Here is a 19032-nt window from a genome sequence, read left to right as displayed (position 1 = left end):
ATTATTTAAAGTTATTTATCTGGGCAGTAAGTATTTATTTGATCATAAAAGACTATATAACATTAGAATAAATAAAAAGAAACATGAATAAAAGAAAAGGTTACAATGTTAAGAACTGGATAACAGAGTTAATAACAGAAACACATTGGAAGACACAAAAATCTGCCACTTACTCAAGGGAGTGAAGGAAACCCAGTTAGGTGCTGGCTTAGCACCTGGCAGAGTCATCTGGCACCAAAATCGACTGTCAGAAGTCTAACAAGAAATGTTCATCTTTGACTGAAAGGGCATAAGCACTTTTCATCACAGTAATGACCCAAACACTGCAGAGACAATTAAAACCTACTTACAACAGAAGTCTACAGAAGGAACACTCAGAGATTTAGGTTTGGCCACCTCAGAGCCCCAAAGTTAACATATAATAAGCACTGTGGGATCAGTTAAACAGGAAAAGAACAAAAAAAATAACAGACAAAGAAGTAAAAGATTTCTGACAAATCCTGACAGAAGCTTAGAAGAATTTGCCACAGGTCAACTTGAAAAAAACAGTTCATCAAAATAAATTAGTTCAGCAATGTAAGGGAGACCAGACAAAACAATGACTGTTTTAAAAGCACACATTGTGGTACTTCCCATCCACTTTTTATGAGTCTAAACAAAACAAAACTTACTGCTCAGATAAATGTCTAAACCGTTTTCTCAGATGGCCTAAGACTTTTGCACAGTACTCAATCAACCACATTTACAGTATAGATTGACTAGTAGGCTAAGACGTGTGAAGCTGTCGTTCGACTGCACACTGCGGCTGTGTGATAGATGGTGAAGCATTTACCATTACTGTACTTCCACATACATTTCAAAACACAGCCTTTTATCAGCGTTTCCTAACCACCAAAAGACACAGTCGAAAAATCTCTAAAGGACCACCTGTCATGGAGTTAAAGAGTTACTCTTCATGGGGATATACAGTTAGGTCTGGAAACATTTGGACACTGATAATCTTCATAATGCAGACTTTCAGGTTTAATTCAAGGAAGTTTTAATTTGTGAAGTCTTCTCTTTATGGTAGACTTGGATAATTATATGCCTTCCTCCTGGAGAGTGTTCTTGACTTGGCTGGATGTTGTGAAGGGGTTTTTCTTTGCCATGGAAAGGCTCCGATCATCCACCACTGTTGTAAACTCCAGAACTTTTACCTGCTTAATTGTTGAAGAAACAACGAAAGAATAGCCCACACCTGTCCAATGGAACAGCTTTTGAGTCAATTGTCCAATTACTTTTGGTCACTTGAAAAAGAGGGGGATACATATTAAAGAGCTGTAATTCCTAAAGCCTTCTTCAAATTTGGATTTGAATACCCTGCCATTAAAGCTGAGAGACTGCACTTTAAGCCCATTTTCATTATTTAACTGTAACTTGAATATAGTTTGGTAAACAGACCAAATAACAAAACTTGTGGCAGTGTCCAATTATTTCCTGCCCTCACTGTATACCACATTGTAGGAGTGAATGTAACACAGGCTTATTTTTATTGGTTGTGGTGGTGGTGGTATAAACTTTGCATTGTTTTCCTTATAATGACTTTTTAGCTTTCAACCATTCATATTTCTGGAACAAAAGAACATGTGTTTATGTTCGGGAATAACGGGATTCACTACCACTGGCTTTGGGGATTGTTCAGGCATGAATCCAGCAAGGTAATATTCCAAACTATATTGTAATCAAAGATAGAACCCAAAAATAGGATTTGCAAGGTGATTTTCAAAATCCCATTGATGACATTGAGTTACTCTTGAGTTACAGCTGATGGCTGACCAGACACTCCCTAAGCATTTCTATAGACAATTTACAGAGGATGTTTTTTTTTTTTTGTAGGAAAGCTGTTGAGCTCTGGAAGACTTCTTTTTTCATTTGTTTGTGTATTTTAAGCATTCCTTTGCACTTGGTCCATTGATCAGCAAACACAGTAACTTTTGCCAAAAGTCGGCTTTTAAACGCCACATCAGTCGCAGCTCCCATTTTCCTCAGTTGAAGATAAGTAGCTGAAGGTATGATGTCACAATCATTCTAAAGGTCTGTGGAAAGGAAAAGTGAACGCTTGCGCGTGCACACACACGCACACACACACACAGTCTGTGAAAGGGAGAAAAGCAAGCCTAGCAGTTTCTTTTCAGATCCCCCTACTATAACAACAGGTAGTGTCTCCTGCGCTCATGAAGTGGAGAGTCTCACTAGATGCAGCCTTGAGACGGAAACCCATACTTAATCTAATCTTTACATTGCATACACATTACTCCTGTTTCCCTGCATTCCTTCTACTCCAACTGTACAGTATTATTGGGTGGGATGCTGTTATGGTTCTTCCTTATATATGGATTATTAATCCAGTCCAACTGTGACTGGATTGGTGGCAGTGTAAGTGACTCTGTTCTTCTTCCAAACAGATGTAGACTCCACGGAGGAAGGGGCATACTTCAATTGGGAGGAGTACTTAGAGGAAACGGGGGCGACGGCTGCCCCTCATTCTGCTTTTAAACACGTGAGTGAATAACACAATGTGTTCTCCGCTTTTTTTAACAAACATCACCATTTTGCAAATCCTTTTAATTATGTGTTTGACGTGAGAAGGCACATTAGCTAATGACGTTAAACATAGAGTAGTTAGGCTCATGGTCTCCGTATGACTCGCGTAATGATGACCATAGTCACTGAGGTTTACTGAGACACGTACCAGGGATGACCTTCCCTGCATTGGCAATGTGAGGCCGTGTCTATAAGCCTCATGCAGATGGTAAATGCTATTGCATTCAGCATTGATTCCAATGAATCCAACAACGGGAAACCAGCTTATCTGAAAACAACCAAACCCACAATCACTGAGACGATGACTCGGTGTCTATGAAAGTTGTGAAACCAGGAGAAAAGTCATTAATGCCAAATGTTACAGTAGGCCGTGTTACACTCTATCCTGGAAAGCAGTATTTTTAGGTTTGGTGTATATTTCCAATGATATTCAAGGCCATTTTGTATTTTGACAAGTCAGTGTTTGAGGTGATTCTGTATTTTGACAGTTCGACGATTGAGCTGAATCTGTATTTTGACAGGTCAGTGTCTGAGGTGACATTTTATGAAACGTCTCACAGACCTTGCCTGGTGTACTGAATGATAGACAGAGACGAGGACAAATGGAGAGAGAGACAGACAGACAGACAGACAGACAATCAGGCAGTAGGGATGGTCTGGCCTGGTGGAGTGACAGACAGACAGAAAGACTGTCAGTAGTTATGGTTTGGCCTGGTGTAGTGACAGACATACTGTCACTAGTAATAAAGTCTGATGGAACAGCTGTCTATTCTTGGGAGGCCTTCCACACAACCACACAGCTGCAAGGGACTATAGGAAATGGTAACACATAGGTAATCATGCAAAATAATGTTGCAGAAAGAAACAAACATGCACATTACTTAAAGTGGGTTTAATTATGTTGAATGATTTTATAGATGTCAATGAAAGCTCTATCTGAAAGAGCTGAGGTACGAGGGGTGAGCTGTGATTGCCTGTTGGAAAGATCAAAGATGATCTGATTTGTATGGGAGTGTTCTGGATAAGTGGATTGAGTCCCAGGAAAAATAGCATTATTTCCACTGAAAATGTGATTCTCTATGAAGTGAAACATCTTTTGCTCTCAACAGAAATTGTTTACATTGATTGAAAACAATGATTGAAACAGTGATTCCTTGTGAGGACTACTTTCTCTCTGTTTGTCTCTCTATTCAGTTTTAATTTTAAGGGATTTATTCACGTGGGAAACATTTGTTTACATTGCCAAAGCCAGCAAGAAAAAAGAAACCTATTATAAACAACAGTAAAAACCAGAACTAAAATTAAAACAGAAAGATAGTTAAGTAAATATTTAGTATGTTATTATTTTAATATTTTAAGCTATGTAAAGTATTGAAGATGTGCAATCTCTCTCTCCTTTCTCTTGCTCTCCCTTTCTCTCTCTTTCACTCCGCGTATTTCTTTCTCTCCCTCTGGCACTCTTATATAAGCCATCCAGTGTGATACAGCACATTTGCTTTGTTTTTAGCAGGAAGTCATGAGGCCATTTGCATTGTTTTTAGTTATTAGACGTTGGCTTTTTCCAGTAACACAGGCTGTGTGTGTTTGTGTGTGTGTGTGTGTGTGCGTGTTACATAATGGCTTGTCAGATAGGTATTAGTGTGATTGCAGCCTGTGACCATGGTTGACACACAATACATTATGTGACATTATCTATTTCCTGGTTTAAATGCACCAGCCCCTTTAGATATGTGATCCGTCTCTTAGTATCTCTCCGCTCTCCAACGTGTTCCCTCTAAGTCATTCCTCTATTTAGAATATTCTATGTCACCCTCATAAACAACCAGGTTTTCTGATCGGGTGCTCTCTGATTGGTTATTGAAGGTTGAGATCAGCCTGCAGAGTAGCTTCCAGCCGGGGATGAAGCTGGAGGTGGCCAATAAGAGCAGCCCGGACACCTACTGGGTGGCCACCATCATCACCACCTGCGGCCAGCTGCTGCTGCTGCGCTTCAGTGGCTACGGGGACGACCGCAAGGCCGACTTCTGGTGTGATGTCATGACCGCTGAGCTCCACCCCGTCGGCTGGTGTGCCCAGAACAACAAGACCCTACAGCCCCCTGAAGGTAAACACACGCCCTGGACGGACACACAACCATGAGATGATGAACACACCCTCTTCATCAGTGGCTTTATAGCTACTTCCGACTGAGGAATTATTCTGAACACACACTCCTGAAGGGGACTTTACAAAGCTAACTTCATAGTGTAAAATCACTCCTGAAGGAGGACTTAACCAAAGCTAACTTCATAGTGTAATAGCAATTGTGTAGATAAAGACCCTTTCCAAACTGTTAACATACGCAAACTGTTGCCTTTCCCGAGAAATTCTTCTGTCTCTGCCGTAGTTTCAGCTAACATGACTTTCTGCCTTACGTGTCCTGATCTTTCCTTTTAATCCCCTTACAAAGCTTGTCAAAAAGAAATGGCATCTAATTCAGCATTCAAACAGCGGGCCTCCCTAACACTAACGCATCAAACCGCCATTCTAGAAAATGAATTTTTTTTTTTTTTACAGCAGACCGTCTCATCCATTCTCAACTCATACTCGGAGAACTGTGCTAATGCATTTACAATATTTCTGAGGAAGTCGCATGGCACCTTTCGTTAATGGAGAATATAGCTGAATTTCCTTCAGCCGGACATTTTCTCACTGCCATCTTTACCTGCTAACAAATGTTGCTGTAGGGAGACATTAATGACGGTGTGAGAAATGCATACGTTTAGTGTCACTGCGGGGTGTGAAAGGTGCTAGATTTGTGTGTAGCTTCAAAAAATCTTTGAAAACAGCTTCACTGGACCATAAGGGTCTACCAGGGAGACATGCTGTATCTCCGTGTTGGCACAGACCTATCTGGTGAGGGGACTAAATGGCAATGAAATTAACTCTTTGTAATAGCCATGCATATTTAGTGGATTTATCACACCCAGATTACTGGGTAGTTACTGTACACACACACACACACACACACCTACAATCCAATATTACCATTTTCATCACGTTCCTCTATAACATAGTGAAATATGTGTTTATGATGTGTTTGTTTGTAGTAAAGTGGTTCCATAAATGTACTAATATATGAGGAAATAAAATATATATATAAAAAAATACATTTTGGGTGGATTATAGGTTTTTGGTCAACAAACCATCCTAGAAAGGTTGGATGATTTATTCTATTACCCGAAACATGTTTTATTTTGTTCTTCCTGGTTTTGTGCGAAATGACTCAGACAGGGTCTGACTGAATAGTGGACAGAGATTGACTGAATACATGTTTCTCAAACTCCTGTCTGGCTAGTGAGTAGGCCTGGTAGGCCTAATGTGTTTGCGTAAGGCTAACAGGTAGTGAATGAAAGGCGGGTTTCACTACACTGGCAGAAGCAAATTAGGTTACATTGACACAACCTCTCGTGAATGTTTTTTTTTAATGCGATAATAAATAAAATTACAGCAATTTTCCACTTCATCGCTATTCGTCATCGGGCCTCTTGCATCATGCCAAGCGAAGTGTGCATGAGCGCGTGTGTAGATGTGTGTGTTTGTAAAAGAGTGTCAGCATGCAATCATGTGTGTATGTGTTGCTATGTTACAGTTACCTTTATTTCTTTCTGTTTCTCAGATAACGTTTACCTAAGAAAAGGTAAGCAGTCCCACCAGTCCTTCCTGGTTTCTCTACTGCCTGCCTGCCTGCCTGCTAGCTCTAGCGAGCCGTTAGCTGCTAACTTGGGCCAAGGTTTCTCCTCAGCAATGAACGTCTGCTTCGTTTCCCTCTTTCCCGTCAGCTTACAGGAAAACTTTCCTTTGAGTTTGTGGGACTCTAATGCCCGCTACCTCTTATCAATGCATGCTCTATTAGCTCCTCTCGTTTCTGCGCCTCTCCCCCACCTTGTGCTGGTGAACGGTAGATGTGAGGGATGGATTTCTTCATCTCTATCATGGATTTTTTTTTTTGCCAGCCCCAGTACACTCACGTTTAGAATGTGTGTGTTTTTCCGTTCCATTCCACAAGTGTGTTTTTCTGGATTTCTTCCCGGAGAGTTCCTCACCAGACGGCAGGTGTCTCAGGCTAGGAGCAGAGCTTGTTGGCACACTGCCTGCTCTGCGACACATTCTCTGAATTCACTAGGGTTCCCACAGCAGAGTGACACGTGCGTGTGCATGTCAGAAGTTTGGTCATGTGATAACAGCACTGCTCTGAGAAGCCCACAGAGGTCATTTGCATAATGCTTTAACCAAAGTCACTCAGTCCTTTCTGCCTGCGCCTGCTAGAGATAAGGCTCTAAGATGGGGCTTAGTAGGCCTGTCTATCAGATGTGTGTGTGTGTGTGTGTGTGTGTGTGTGTGTGTGTGTGTGTGTAGTGGGAATGGGGGAGGGGGTTGATGGACAGTTTGTAGTATGTTTGGGAAAATCTATGAGAACTGGCTACTTTCTCAGACCCAGCACCAATTAGGTAATGATTATGAAAATGCTGTATGTGTGTTTTTGTAAGCAGTCTTGACCTCATAGTGTTTCAGGTAGAACTTTTATTGGCAGGAGGGACAACAAACATCAACACACAAACCACCCTGGTCAAAGACAAACCAAATGACACAAAGCACTCCAAGAGAGCAGCCCAGGACTAATTTGATACCCAAATAACCCTGTCTTTCTATCCTCTCCACCTGATTTGCACCTGATCTTTGATGTTTACTTCCTGTGTGTACAGTGTAGCATAATTTGACAAATGTGTACTTCATTGGTTGTAGTCCCAGCTTCAAATCTCATTTGCTTGCTTTGTTTTCCTAATTATTACATATACAGTCTTTGAGGATAGTTTATCCACCTAACCAGGCCCTATAAACTTTACCCTTTACATTTTAGTTGCAAAACATTTTATCAAAGAAAACGAGTAGGGACTTTTATTTATCTATTTACCTTTACTTATACAGAAATCAATTGAGACCAAGTTCTCTTTTACAGCTGGTAACTGCTGTTCTTCCAACAAATGTTGTGTTATATAGCCAGGAAGGTTTTTCATGACTGCTTAAAAACATCAACAAATGTCTGGCCCTTCTAGATGTCGGTGACTCCCAGCCAACTGAACCATATAACAGACAGTGATGAGTGTGAAAATTTGCAGTAATAAAACGCAAGGCCAAATGATAGACTGCTTCCAAAAATGTTAGTACAGAAGCTAATGCATGTGTATATAGTATTGCACAACACCATAATCTAGTAGTGACAAAAAAAGTTACTGGCACAATATATTTTATATTCTGACATGACAGGAGGTGATTTATTGCTATAAAATAGGTTTTAATCTTTAACCTTTTCACCCACTCATTAACATGTGTTTCAAAAGACAGATCTAACCAGACATCTAACCAAATCCCAAGGTTTTTGTAAGAAGCAACACATTCTATTAAAGAGCCATCTAGGGTAGTCATTTTATGGTCATCCAAAGCTAGGCTATGTGACCTAGAAAATACAATGTACTTGGTTTGATTTGAATTTAGTACCAATGTACATAGGTGATTTTTGTAACAGTTGGAATCCGACTGTAGGTGTGAAACTACTCGTTCAAGAAAGGGAGCTGTATTGTATAGTGTTGTCTGGTCAGCATTAAAATGAATGAAACCATTTGTTTAAGAGTTACATTCAGCTCCGGAAAAAAATAAGAGACCACTGCACCTTTTTCTTTCTTTTCCAAAAAAGTTGAAACTGAAAGTTTTGAGTGAGGAACAGAAGTGTTCAATTTGCATAGGACTCTTAATATTAACCCTTCTGTTCCTCACAAAAAACTTCCTTTTTGAGTTTTTTGGGAAAGGAAAGAAAAAGGTGCAGTGGTCTCTTAATTTTTTCCAGAGCTGTATTTCATTAAGATATAGAGTGAACAATATAGGACCCACATTTGAAGACTGGAACTCCTTTGTGGACTTAATTCCATCAGCTGCAAATAGCCTGTGTCCTTTCACTTTTGCAACTCTGTTCTTTATTTTTGAAACCAGAAGCAAGTGTGCTTGGCCGGGCCCAATGATGACAGCTTTTTCAATAAAGTTGAGTGATCTACTTAATCGAACACCTTCGTCAGGTCAACAAACCACAAAATAGATCTTAATTTCTCATTTAAGGCTTTCACAATATCATTTACAACCAGTGTAGTTGCTGCGATAGTACAGTGCCCAGGTCTAAAACCAGACTGAAATCTGTTCAAAATGCAATTTTCTGATATAAAGGAATGTAAATGCTTATTTACCAATGCCTCCAGAATATTAGCAAGGGATGACAATATAGATATGGGGCGATAGTTATCAAGGACACTAGTGTCCTCACAGTTATGCAGTTGGAGCACATGAGGCGTTTTCCAGACTTTAGAGAGAATCCCGAAAATTTATGTTGGATTAAACATATGTGTTAGAGCTCCAGAGATAATTGGAGCAGCACTAACCAATATGCTTGGATCGAGCATGTCAGCCCCTGTGGGTTTCTTAGTGTCTATAACCAGCAATGAACAGACTCAGTGAAAACACTTGACTCCTAAAATCAGTGCTCCTGCATAATTTCTTGGTTTTCTTGTATTCCTCTATCATGTATTCCTCTGCCATGTATTCCTCTGCCATTTGGGGTAGGTTTTGAGTTTAAATTTTTTTCTCAAAAAGATCATTTTCTGCAATAAAGAGGCAATTAAAGCCATCAACAATTATATTTTGATCAGTAAAGGGTACAGAGTCCAATATTATCTGTTGTGGCAATGTGGTGTCGGCACTGTCCTTCAGTGCTTTTACTGTTTTCCAGAATTTTTAGGGACATATTCATCCAATGGAATCTGTTTGACGATGATGAACGTACCTCTCATTAAACAATGAGGTAGCAGTAGTGGCAGTAGTTGGTTCAATTGTTTGATTCATAGATACTGAACAGTGAAATATGGCCTGTGGTTACTCTGATAAATGAGGGTAGTACAGGATCCCCTGGAGATAGAGTAGATATTGTATCTCAGTGTATCTACATATGTGTGGTTTACCATGCTAGTGTAATAATAATGACTGAATACGCGATGGGACTGGGATAATGGATAGTCTAATTTAGTCCCATTAGCCCTGATTAGAATCTGCTCTACTGCTGTGATCACAGACAAAAACACCCCTCCCTGAAACCATATAGGCCAGACTTGTTCTTTTAATAATCACTTTGATTATCTAAAATACGTGCCTGCATCCGACTCCCCTGTCTGTTTACACAATGGCTTTTTGGCAGATATGGAAATTAGATTTACTTGGTATGATGGATGTTTGTTTGGATGCTCCAGGTGTAGTAAAAGCTATGAGGAGAAGACAGGAGGGGTGAGAGAAAAGAGAGAAGAGCCACGGGAGGGAAGGGGGAGGAGAGGAGTAGCGGGGGAGAGAAAGGGAGTCTGGGGTTCTCTTCAAAGTATGATGCAGCTATTGTTCTGTGGAAGTCACGAATGGATTAGCCTCTGAATGTTTATTGCCTGGAGGACGGGAAAGAAAACGGGGAAAAAATGATTATTTTTTACATGCAAACTAATACAGTAACCACTCTGAAATAGAGGGAGGCTTGGCAGGAGGGGGAGGGAGGGAGTGAAGAGGAGAAGGAGTGGGGGGAGGGGCTGAAGTTCAGATGGTAAAGAGGCAACCTGCATTCTGCTCTGATGCTTGTTCTAAATGGCTTGATGACTAATCTAGCAGGATCTGTAAAAATAGTTGATCTATTTCTGCACACCAGAGATCAACAAGGTGTGTTTGTGTGAAGAAGAAATAGGCTGACTGTAAGAACACTATTATTACCCATGGGTTAAGGAGACGAGCTGGGTAGAGACACATTCACTGTATTTGCGCCATTTCTGGAAAAAAGTTCAGTCATGTCTGAGTTAGGCACTAATTTGTTTGTCTTTCTCTGATCTAACTTCAAAATAATTTGAATATTTAATGAGAAAAAAATACCTATTTTCTCTCCCATAGGAATGATACTGTTTGATCCAAGTGTGGCTTCACTAAATAATACGAGCGGTATCCCCTGTCCATGACAAAGTCTACTGCTGGTGTCCTGCTGCGACTCACCTTAACTTGCTACGTTAGGTCAGATATTCTCAGGATCTATGCGTCCAATCTGAGACTGTGAACAGATAGGTTCTGGTGAGGGGTGGATAACTTGTTACTTGGAAATGAATCATTTCTCTTGCTTTGCATCCAAGAAATGGGATTGCAAATAGTTGTCCTTTGCGTAGTGACTAGTAAGCGTGGAATGAAAGTCAAACGAAGACCCATGATGCGTCATGAAATATGTATCAATGCTGCTGCACTGTAGGAAACAGGAAGTGGAGTAAATAAACATGTTCAAATGAGCAGGAAACAGCAATCTAAATGGCTCTGGAGAGGATGATATGTTGGTGCTTACAAATATGTTAAATCCTGGACAATTTGGTGAAGAGAAGACAATTAGTAGTCATAATAAACAGCTTAGGGATTGTGATTAAGGTTGGGTTTAGATTTTCTTGAGGATTAGGGGTTTTGTGATTTTGGGGTAAATGGTCATGGTAGTTTTTGGGGGGTTTAATGGTAATCAATTGTGTTAGTGTACAGGTTTTATCCTAGAAAAACTAGGAATATTTTACCTTTGACATCTCTTGAGGAAAAAGGCTAACGTTTAAGGTATTCATGTTCACGCCTGCGCATGAGAGCAGGGTGCAGGTTGAGTGTAGCAACCTCCACTGTGTACCTTTTAGCTCTCGCCATGCTCTGCTCAGTATTTTTCTTTTCCTTCATCTCCCTTCTTCAGATTGAGGCATAGCCTATGAATTGCTTTTTAGAACGCTGAATTGAAAACCAAATGATAATTGATGTTCTATTGTACTATTTCAGACAGGAAACGCATTCTTTGTTACCATTATTAGAGAAGCAGTAGACATGGCGTTAAGTTCTGTTTGTGGAGTAACTCATCGCCATCACATGATGGTGCATACAATACTACGAATAACATTAACATATATAATAACAGAAATACCAATGGCAATGAACAGGGTAGGCAGTACCAACCCCCCCCCCCCCCCCCAATATTTTGTTTTCTCTGGGAGTGTGGAATTTTCTTTGTGTGGCAGGAAAATGAAGAGTGAATGTGTGGCAGGAAAAGAGAAGAGTGTGCAAGACTGCTCTGTGAGCGATGAGAGGGATTTCTTGACCCCCATTATTGATTTCGCACATGCTCTGGTTTATGTCCTCTGAAGTAAATGTGTGTGTGCTCACGTCTGCATCGAATCCCATTCACCTCTCTATATATAATGCTCTGTCCTGTTGATGAGGACAGATCCGTGCCGTAGTATTCACTCTGCACCCCTGTTTACCGCTAAGCCTTGTGCTAATAGATTGAAGCGCTGTGTCATGCTTGGATACATGCTCTTATATGGTTTTGCCCGGTTTATTTGACCGTCTGTCTCTCTCCATTCTGTCTTGTAGCCATCAAGGAGAAATACACTGACTGGACGGATTTTCTCATCCAGGACCTGACTGGCTCACGGACCACACCGGCAAATCTTCTGGAAGGGGTGAGCTGTGTGTGTGTGTGTGTGTGTGTGTGTGTGTGTGTGCATCTGCAAGCCTGAGCTAGCGAAAACCTGATATGGGACACGATAGCTTAACCCTAAACACATATACAGCTTTTGCCTATCTTTTTTAGCTCTGTGTGTTCAGTTGACCCCAGGTAATACTAGTTCCTTCTCAGAGCGGAAATCACATACCCACAGATTGTCATACTTTCCATCAAATGTTTTTTCTGTCCCTCCCCTCCCTCTTTATCCCTCCCTCTACCTCTCTCTCGCTCTCCCTCTCTCTCGCTGTCCCCTCCCTCTACCTCTCTCTCTCTCCCTCTACCTCTCCCTCTCTCGCTGTCCCCTCCTACTACCTCTCTCCCTCTACCTCTTTCTCCCTCTCTCTCGCTGTCCCTTCCCATTTCATCCCTCCCTCTACCTCTCTGTCTCTCTCCAGCCTCTGAGAGGCAAAAACACTGTTGATCTGATCGTGGGGGGTTCCATGATGGAAGTTCGTGACCTCACTGACCCCTCCCTCTACTGGGCTGTTCGGGTCATCCAGAACATCGGCGGTAGGCTCTGCCTACGATACGTGGGTCTCCATGATGATGACGCCCACGACATTTGGTTGTTCTACCTGGACGTGAGGCTTCGCCCATTAGGCTGGGCTCAGGAGAACTGCCTGGAACTCAGGCCCCCGGGAGGTAAGGGGGGGCTCATTACAGGAAGAACAGAGGCTATACTCAACCCTTTACTAATGCTGATCTGAAACGAAAAACTATTTTCCAGGCCCTTTCTATCTCAATTGGACTTTACATCTGTTTATTAGCCATAGATAAGAATAATAATGGCCTTGATATAGTGACTATCAATTTCACACCTATATATAATAATTTGCAATCTTTCACAGTAATTCTGACTGTGCCACTGTGTCAGAGCAGTTGGGAGTTTCCCTTCTCTAAACTATAAGAGTGGAGGTTTTCACTTAGTAGCTTACGACCTTAATCCACAGAGTAGATGCCGTGGTTGATCAAAACTTTGTGTCTCATGTTGTGGATCATATTTCTCAGCACGCTTTTCTGAAGTTGACTTTACCCATTTTTCTGTTAGAAAATACCTGTCTTTAACTGGTTCCATATCCCTTTTTATCCATTGTTACAGCAACTATACTCAGTTTATCTTTAAATCAATAGGTTGGCATGGAGTCAAACCTTCTGCATAAAAGGTGTTTTGAAGAGTTTGTAGCCATAACGGTCATGGTCCGATGGTTAGGTGACAAGACCGGTTTTAGAAAACAGCCTTTGCTGACTGAACTAACTGCTGTGTGACTCTTGCTGTGGATGTCTGAAACAGCAACGGCTGGTGTGTTCCCCGGCTTTTTTCCATTCATGTAAAAACCTACTCGTCTGAAGCTCAAACGACTGGAGAAAAATACAATAGCATCGATTGCTGTAAATACAGTAACATTTAATTTGATATGTATCGAGCAAGGGTGAACCAATTTATATTAATGTTCTAATAAAAGCTGCTACTTTCCGCGACATGCCGTGTTTGAAGGTGTGACAGAGGGCGCCATCAAGGGTAGATGGATTGATGTCAATGTCTTTATTGCAAGTGGAATGCATGAGAGTAGTAAAATCATCAACGCTAAGAGTACAGCTGTCATCTAGATTACAAAACATAGACTTGTTAAAAGCATTAGAAAAATGCAACCAAGTTAAGGGGTGAACAAAACAGGAAGGTGATCTGATATACAAATATCACACCTTTCAGTGACGTGGACACAAACAACACAAGGTCCAGTGTGTGCACTTTTTCATGTGTCGGACTAGTCACTGACTGAACGAGATTGAAGGATGTGGTCACTCTCTAGCTTTAGGTGAGTTGGTCACCTGTAAGCTCAATTGTGGTTATTGGCTGGGGAATGCCCTCTACTCCAACGGATATGTGCCTGTGAATACTTCCTAGCAGTCAGAAGTAGAATGGCTTGATGAGATCAGAGGACACGTCTCAATGTCACCCAAACCTGCTGTGGAGTAAATGGGCTGAACCTAGGCTATCATCTCCAATTGGACAAAAACGCTGCGGCTTTGTCTTTGTAAAAAATCTGAATTGCTCATTACTAACCCATTTTATGGTTTAATGACAAGTTTGTTGATGTCAATATTAACAAATGTATTTTGATTTTATAATTGTCTTTAAAAAAAAAGAAGATACCTTGAAACACAGCTTTTGAAAAGAATCAATCTAAACATCAACCTGCAGTCGAGCATGCCGGGAACTGATTATGGATATATTTCCTAGTTGTTTTGAGCAAATAAGCATTTTTAAGGTTACTCAACAATATTGTTTATATTCAGCTTACTCAGAGCAGAGTTTGTTGAGAAAACACTGTTACACCGTTCAATCTTCCTGTCATGTTGGAAGTTCTCTTAACTCACTGAATAATGCTGACCAGTTAACTCGTTGTTTTTACCATGTTGACTTGAGGTTTGACAGAATAGGCAGTTTGAATAGGATGTGTAACGACTGCATTTTGATATGAAAGACCATACTCTGACCATCATCTCTCTCTGCCAGAGTTGCATGGCCAGAAAAGTGCCAACGAATGGCATGACGCCCTCGAGGCCGCTTGGAGCGAAGCCCGACGGAACCCTCTACCCCTGGAGGTTTTCAAGGTCGGTATCAGCCACACAAACTGTGACACAGGGCCCGCTTCCGCACTCCACTTCCTGTGCCCTCTTATTGCCTCCTCAAATGCACAAGTGGTTCAGTTCACACGACCCCTAGTAACTATGCTCTGTGTGCAGAAAGGGCTTTAACAGTTACACCAAGTGAATGGTTAGCGCAGATCTTTAACACGCCTTTACAGCACTATGTTATCAGATGCTTCATTTATGATCCGCTGCTCCAACACCTCAACTCCCGCCGATGCCCATGCAAGCATTTATGGTGCGTGTGTTCAGTGATAACATGTGTTCCTTCCCGCCTTGTGGGCGTGGGCCTGTCACACTGATGAAAGTGGCACGGCCGGACTTATCTTGTGCCTTGATGGAACACAACTATTTATTCTCAAGGAACATAACTATTTATTTCCCCTGGGTCTAAACACACAGGTCTGCCGCAGACCGTTCGTTAGACTCACGTGAAGGCTGTTTGAGCGAGGTCATCCGGGCTGGCCGTTCTAATAAACTAGTAACGTTGTAACTACAGTGGATATAAAAAGTCCACACACCTGTTAAGATGCCAGGTTTTTGTGATAAAAATGAATGAGACAAAGATAAATCAGAACAGAACTTTTCCACTTTTAATGTGACCTATAATGTGAACAATTCCATTGAAAAACAAAAGTGAAATCTTCGAAGGGGAAAAATAAAAACTAAAAACCTTACAGTAACCTGGTTGCATAAGTGTGCACACCCACTTATAACTGGGGATGTGGCTGTGTTCAGAATTAACCAATCACATTCAAACTCACATTTAAATAGAGGTCATTACACACCTGCCATCATTTAAATTGACTCTGATTAATCACAAATAAAGTTCAGCTGTTCTAGTAGGATTTTTGCTTCTCAGAGCAAAAGCCATGGTCCGCAGAGAGCTTCCAAAGCATCAGAGGGGTCTCATTGTTGAAAGATATCAGTCAGGAGAAAGGTACAAAAGAATTTCCAAAGCATTAGATATACACAGTGAAGACAGTAATCATCAAGTGGAGAAAATATGGCACAACAGAGACATTACCAAGAACTGGACGTCCCTCCAAAATTTATGAAAAGACGAGAAGAAAACTGGTCAAGGAGGCTTCCAAGAGGCCTACAGTAACATTAAAGGAACTGCAGGAATTTCTGACAAGTACTGGCTGTGTGCTAGATGTGACAACAATCTCCCGTATTCTTCATATGAATGGGCTATGGGGTAGGTTGGCAAGATGGCGAGCCTTTTCATCCGAAGGAAAACATCCATGCCCGGATTAAGTTTGCAGAAACAAACATCAAGTCCCCCAAAAGCACGTGGGAAAATGTGTTATGGTCTGATGAAACCCAACCTTTTGGCCATAGTTCCAAAAGGTATATTTGGCACTAAAACAACACTGCACATCACCCAAAGAACACCATACCCACAGTGAAGAATGGTGGTGGCAGCATCGTGCTTTGGGGCTGTTTTTCTGAAGCTGGAATCAGGGCCTGGATTATGAACAGTTCCAAATACCAGGCAATTTTGTCACAAAACCTTCAGGCGTCCATTAGAAAGCTGGAGAAGAAGAGGAAGTTCACCTTTCAGCACGATAATGACCCAAAGCACACATCTAAATTCACCAAAGCATGGCTTCACCAGAAGAAGATTAACGTTTTGGAATGGCCCAGCCAGAGCCCAGACCTGAATCCAATTGAACATCTTTGGGGTGATCTGAAGAGGGCTGTGCACAGGAGAATCTGACAGATTTGGAGCGCTTTTGCAAAGAAGAGTGGGCAAATATTGCCACGTCAAGATGTGCCATGCTAATAGACTCCTACCCAAAAAGACTAAGTGCTGTACTAAAATCAAAAGGTGCTTCAACAAAGTATAAGTTTAAGGGTGTGCACACTTATACAACCAGGTTATTGTGGGTTTTTTATTTTACCCCCTCAAAGTTTTTTTCAATTGAATTGTTCACGTTATAGGTCACATTAATGGTGGAAAAAGTTCTGTCATGAACTTTACATCACAAGAACCTGGCAGGGGTGTGTAGACTTTTTATATCCACTGTACATAGGATACTCTAAGTGCTTAGAGTGTTATAACATGGCCGAGACCATGGAAACAGGTGTGCAGGTGGGATTCACTTTGTGATGTCATCATTTCAGGACCATGCAGACCTGACCAAACACTCATTCAGCGCTGGCATGAAGCTGGAGATGGTGTCACCATGGGAACCACTCCACATCTGCCCTGTATCTGTCACACAGGTGAGCAATAGCCCACGCTGACCTTACACAACATTACCTAATCCCATTTGACACTATCGAACCTTAGCCAACATTGCCTAACCCCACCTGACCTTATCAAACCTTACCCAACATTATCTAACCCCGTCCAACACTATCAAACCGTTCCCAGTTTAATCTAACCCCGTTTCACACTACAGTATCAAACCTTATCCAACATTACCTAACCCCATCTAAAACTATCAAACCCTGTCTCGCAATGTGTGTACAGTATGAAGCCATGGTAATCTTTGTCCCATCACATTTTTCTTCCTTTCCTAGGTGTACAATGAGCACTACTTCCAGGTCACAGTGGATGACCTCAGTCCAGAGCCCAAACCCCTGTCCCTGGTTTGTCATGCTGAGTCTCTCGGCATCCTGCCTGTCCAGTGGTGTCTGAAGAACGGGATTGGTCTACAGCGGCCCAGGGGCTGTCTGAGCCAGGACTTTGACTGGGCGGACTACCTGAAACAGAGTGGGACTGAGGCCGCGCCCGACGCGTGCTTCCCTGGCGTAAGACTCGTTCCTTCCTCCTTCCATCCTTCCCTCTCTCCATCCGTCTGTTCCTGCCTCTCTGCCTCCCTGTCATTATTCCTGTCCCCATAACCCTTAAATAAATGAGTACAGGCTAACAACATGGACACTGTTTACACGTTCAATATTCCCCTTCCCTATGAAGCAGTCAGAGCATGGAGGGGATACTCCTTTTCTGTAGAGGAGCTATACTAATGTCTGTGTTTTATCCCAATGCTGTTTGTATGCGTGCGTGTGCGTGTGCGTGTGTGTGTAGGCGTGGGAGAGCCGAGGCTTTGCTAAAGACATGTGGCTGGAGGCCGTTAACCCTATCAAGCCCGCCGAGGTGTGTGTGGCTCAGATTACACAGGTCAGAGGTCGCCTGCTGTGGCTCAAACTGGAAGGTGAGACTTGCGCCTATGTGTGCATGTGTGGGGGGGGGGGGGGGGGTGGTGTGTGTGTGTGTGAGTGAGTGTGCGGTGACAGCTGTCTCATCTGATTCTCTTTTGTCTTTCTCCAGGTCTGCCTATGCCTGTTTCTGAGTGCATTGTGGATGTCCAGTCCATGGACATATTTCCTGTAGGATGGTGTGAGGCCAATGCTTATCACTTGACTCCACCACTAAAACCTGCCTGTATGTATCCCAGCACCTCTTTCGCACTCACGCACACACACACACACACACACACACACACACACACACACACATACGTACGTACACACAGACACAGAGAGCCATAAACTGTGCACCATGAAAACCCTATTATTTTCTGTTGCTTGCAGCCCAGCAGCAGAAGAAGATTGCTGTTGTCCAGCCAGAGAAGCAGTAAGTTTGTTGTACCTTCAAAACTACCGAGCACCACTTCAATTTGAAACCCTCACTATTCCATCACAAAGATTGCTATTCCACTCTGAAATCAAATCAGTGTATTGCAAAGCCATTTCAGCCCCTGCAGAATCACATGCCATATACTTCAACCCAAAACCCTCAGGATGGAGAACACTGAAGTAGATTCCTTAAAAAACCTCAAGGCCCCTGTCTGTCAAATCATAGCCTTCCTCCAGAAAATGTAGCTGGCTGTTTACTAGGAAATTGCCTCTTTTTTTTTCTCCAGTGGACACATTTGTTATATTGACAAATTACATGTTTCACTAGTGGCTGGGAAACACAGTTCTGAAGGATCAATGTTATTGGCATTCAGAGACAAAATATGTGGCTTTAAGTACTTTGTCAGCCTCTCTCATCTAACCTCTTTTACCATATCCCTCTCCCAAGGGACTCTTCCATCAGTGTCCCTCATTCTTTCCACTGTTGTTCAGCAGTGCTTTGGAAGGGGCATCTATCACACTGAGCTAAATTTGACAGGATCTTAAATAGCTGAATTATTTGATTGAATGATTGGACATCT

The 19032-nt window shown here is 42.0% G+C and overlaps 1 protein-coding gene across 4 annotated transcripts in view; it reads left to right on the top strand.

Annotated features, from left to right (window-relative positions):
• sfmbt2 (Scm like with four mbt domains 2) overlaps positions 1-19032 on the top strand; it is a 35766-nt gene that overhangs the window by 8254 nt on the left and 8480 nt on the right. For 2 of the 4 annotated variants that reach the window (XM_010901317.5, XM_010901315.5), the window contains exons 3-13: positions 2445-2539; positions 4447-4687; positions 6242-6262; positions 12076-12164; positions 12604-12850; positions 14727-14824; positions 16991-17092; positions 17393-17623; positions 17901-18027; positions 18144-18257; positions 18407-18449. In XM_010901317.5, coding sequence (XP_010899619.1) covers positions 2445-2539; positions 4447-4687; positions 6242-6262; positions 12076-12164; positions 12604-12850; positions 14727-14824; positions 16991-17092; positions 17393-17623; positions 17901-18027; positions 18144-18257; positions 18407-18449 — 1408 coding nt within the window. The remainder of the gene's footprint in view (positions 1-2444; positions 2540-4446; positions 4688-6241; positions 6263-12075; positions 12165-12603; positions 12851-14726; positions 14825-16990; positions 17093-17392; positions 17624-17900; positions 18028-18143; positions 18258-18406; positions 18450-19032) is intronic. The other 2 variants (XM_010901316.5, XM_010901319.5) reach the window with 1 other exon arrangement.

The sequence above is a fragment of the Esox lucius genome, chromosome 23, assembly GCF_011004845.1.
Source record: "Esox lucius isolate fEsoLuc1 chromosome 23, fEsoLuc1.pri, whole genome shotgun sequence".
Classification (NCBI taxonomy): Eukaryota; Metazoa; Chordata; class Actinopteri; order Esociformes; family Esocidae; genus Esox; species Esox lucius.
Note: the sequence above shows the minus strand (reverse complement) of the source record. Positions and strands in the feature narration are given on the sequence as shown.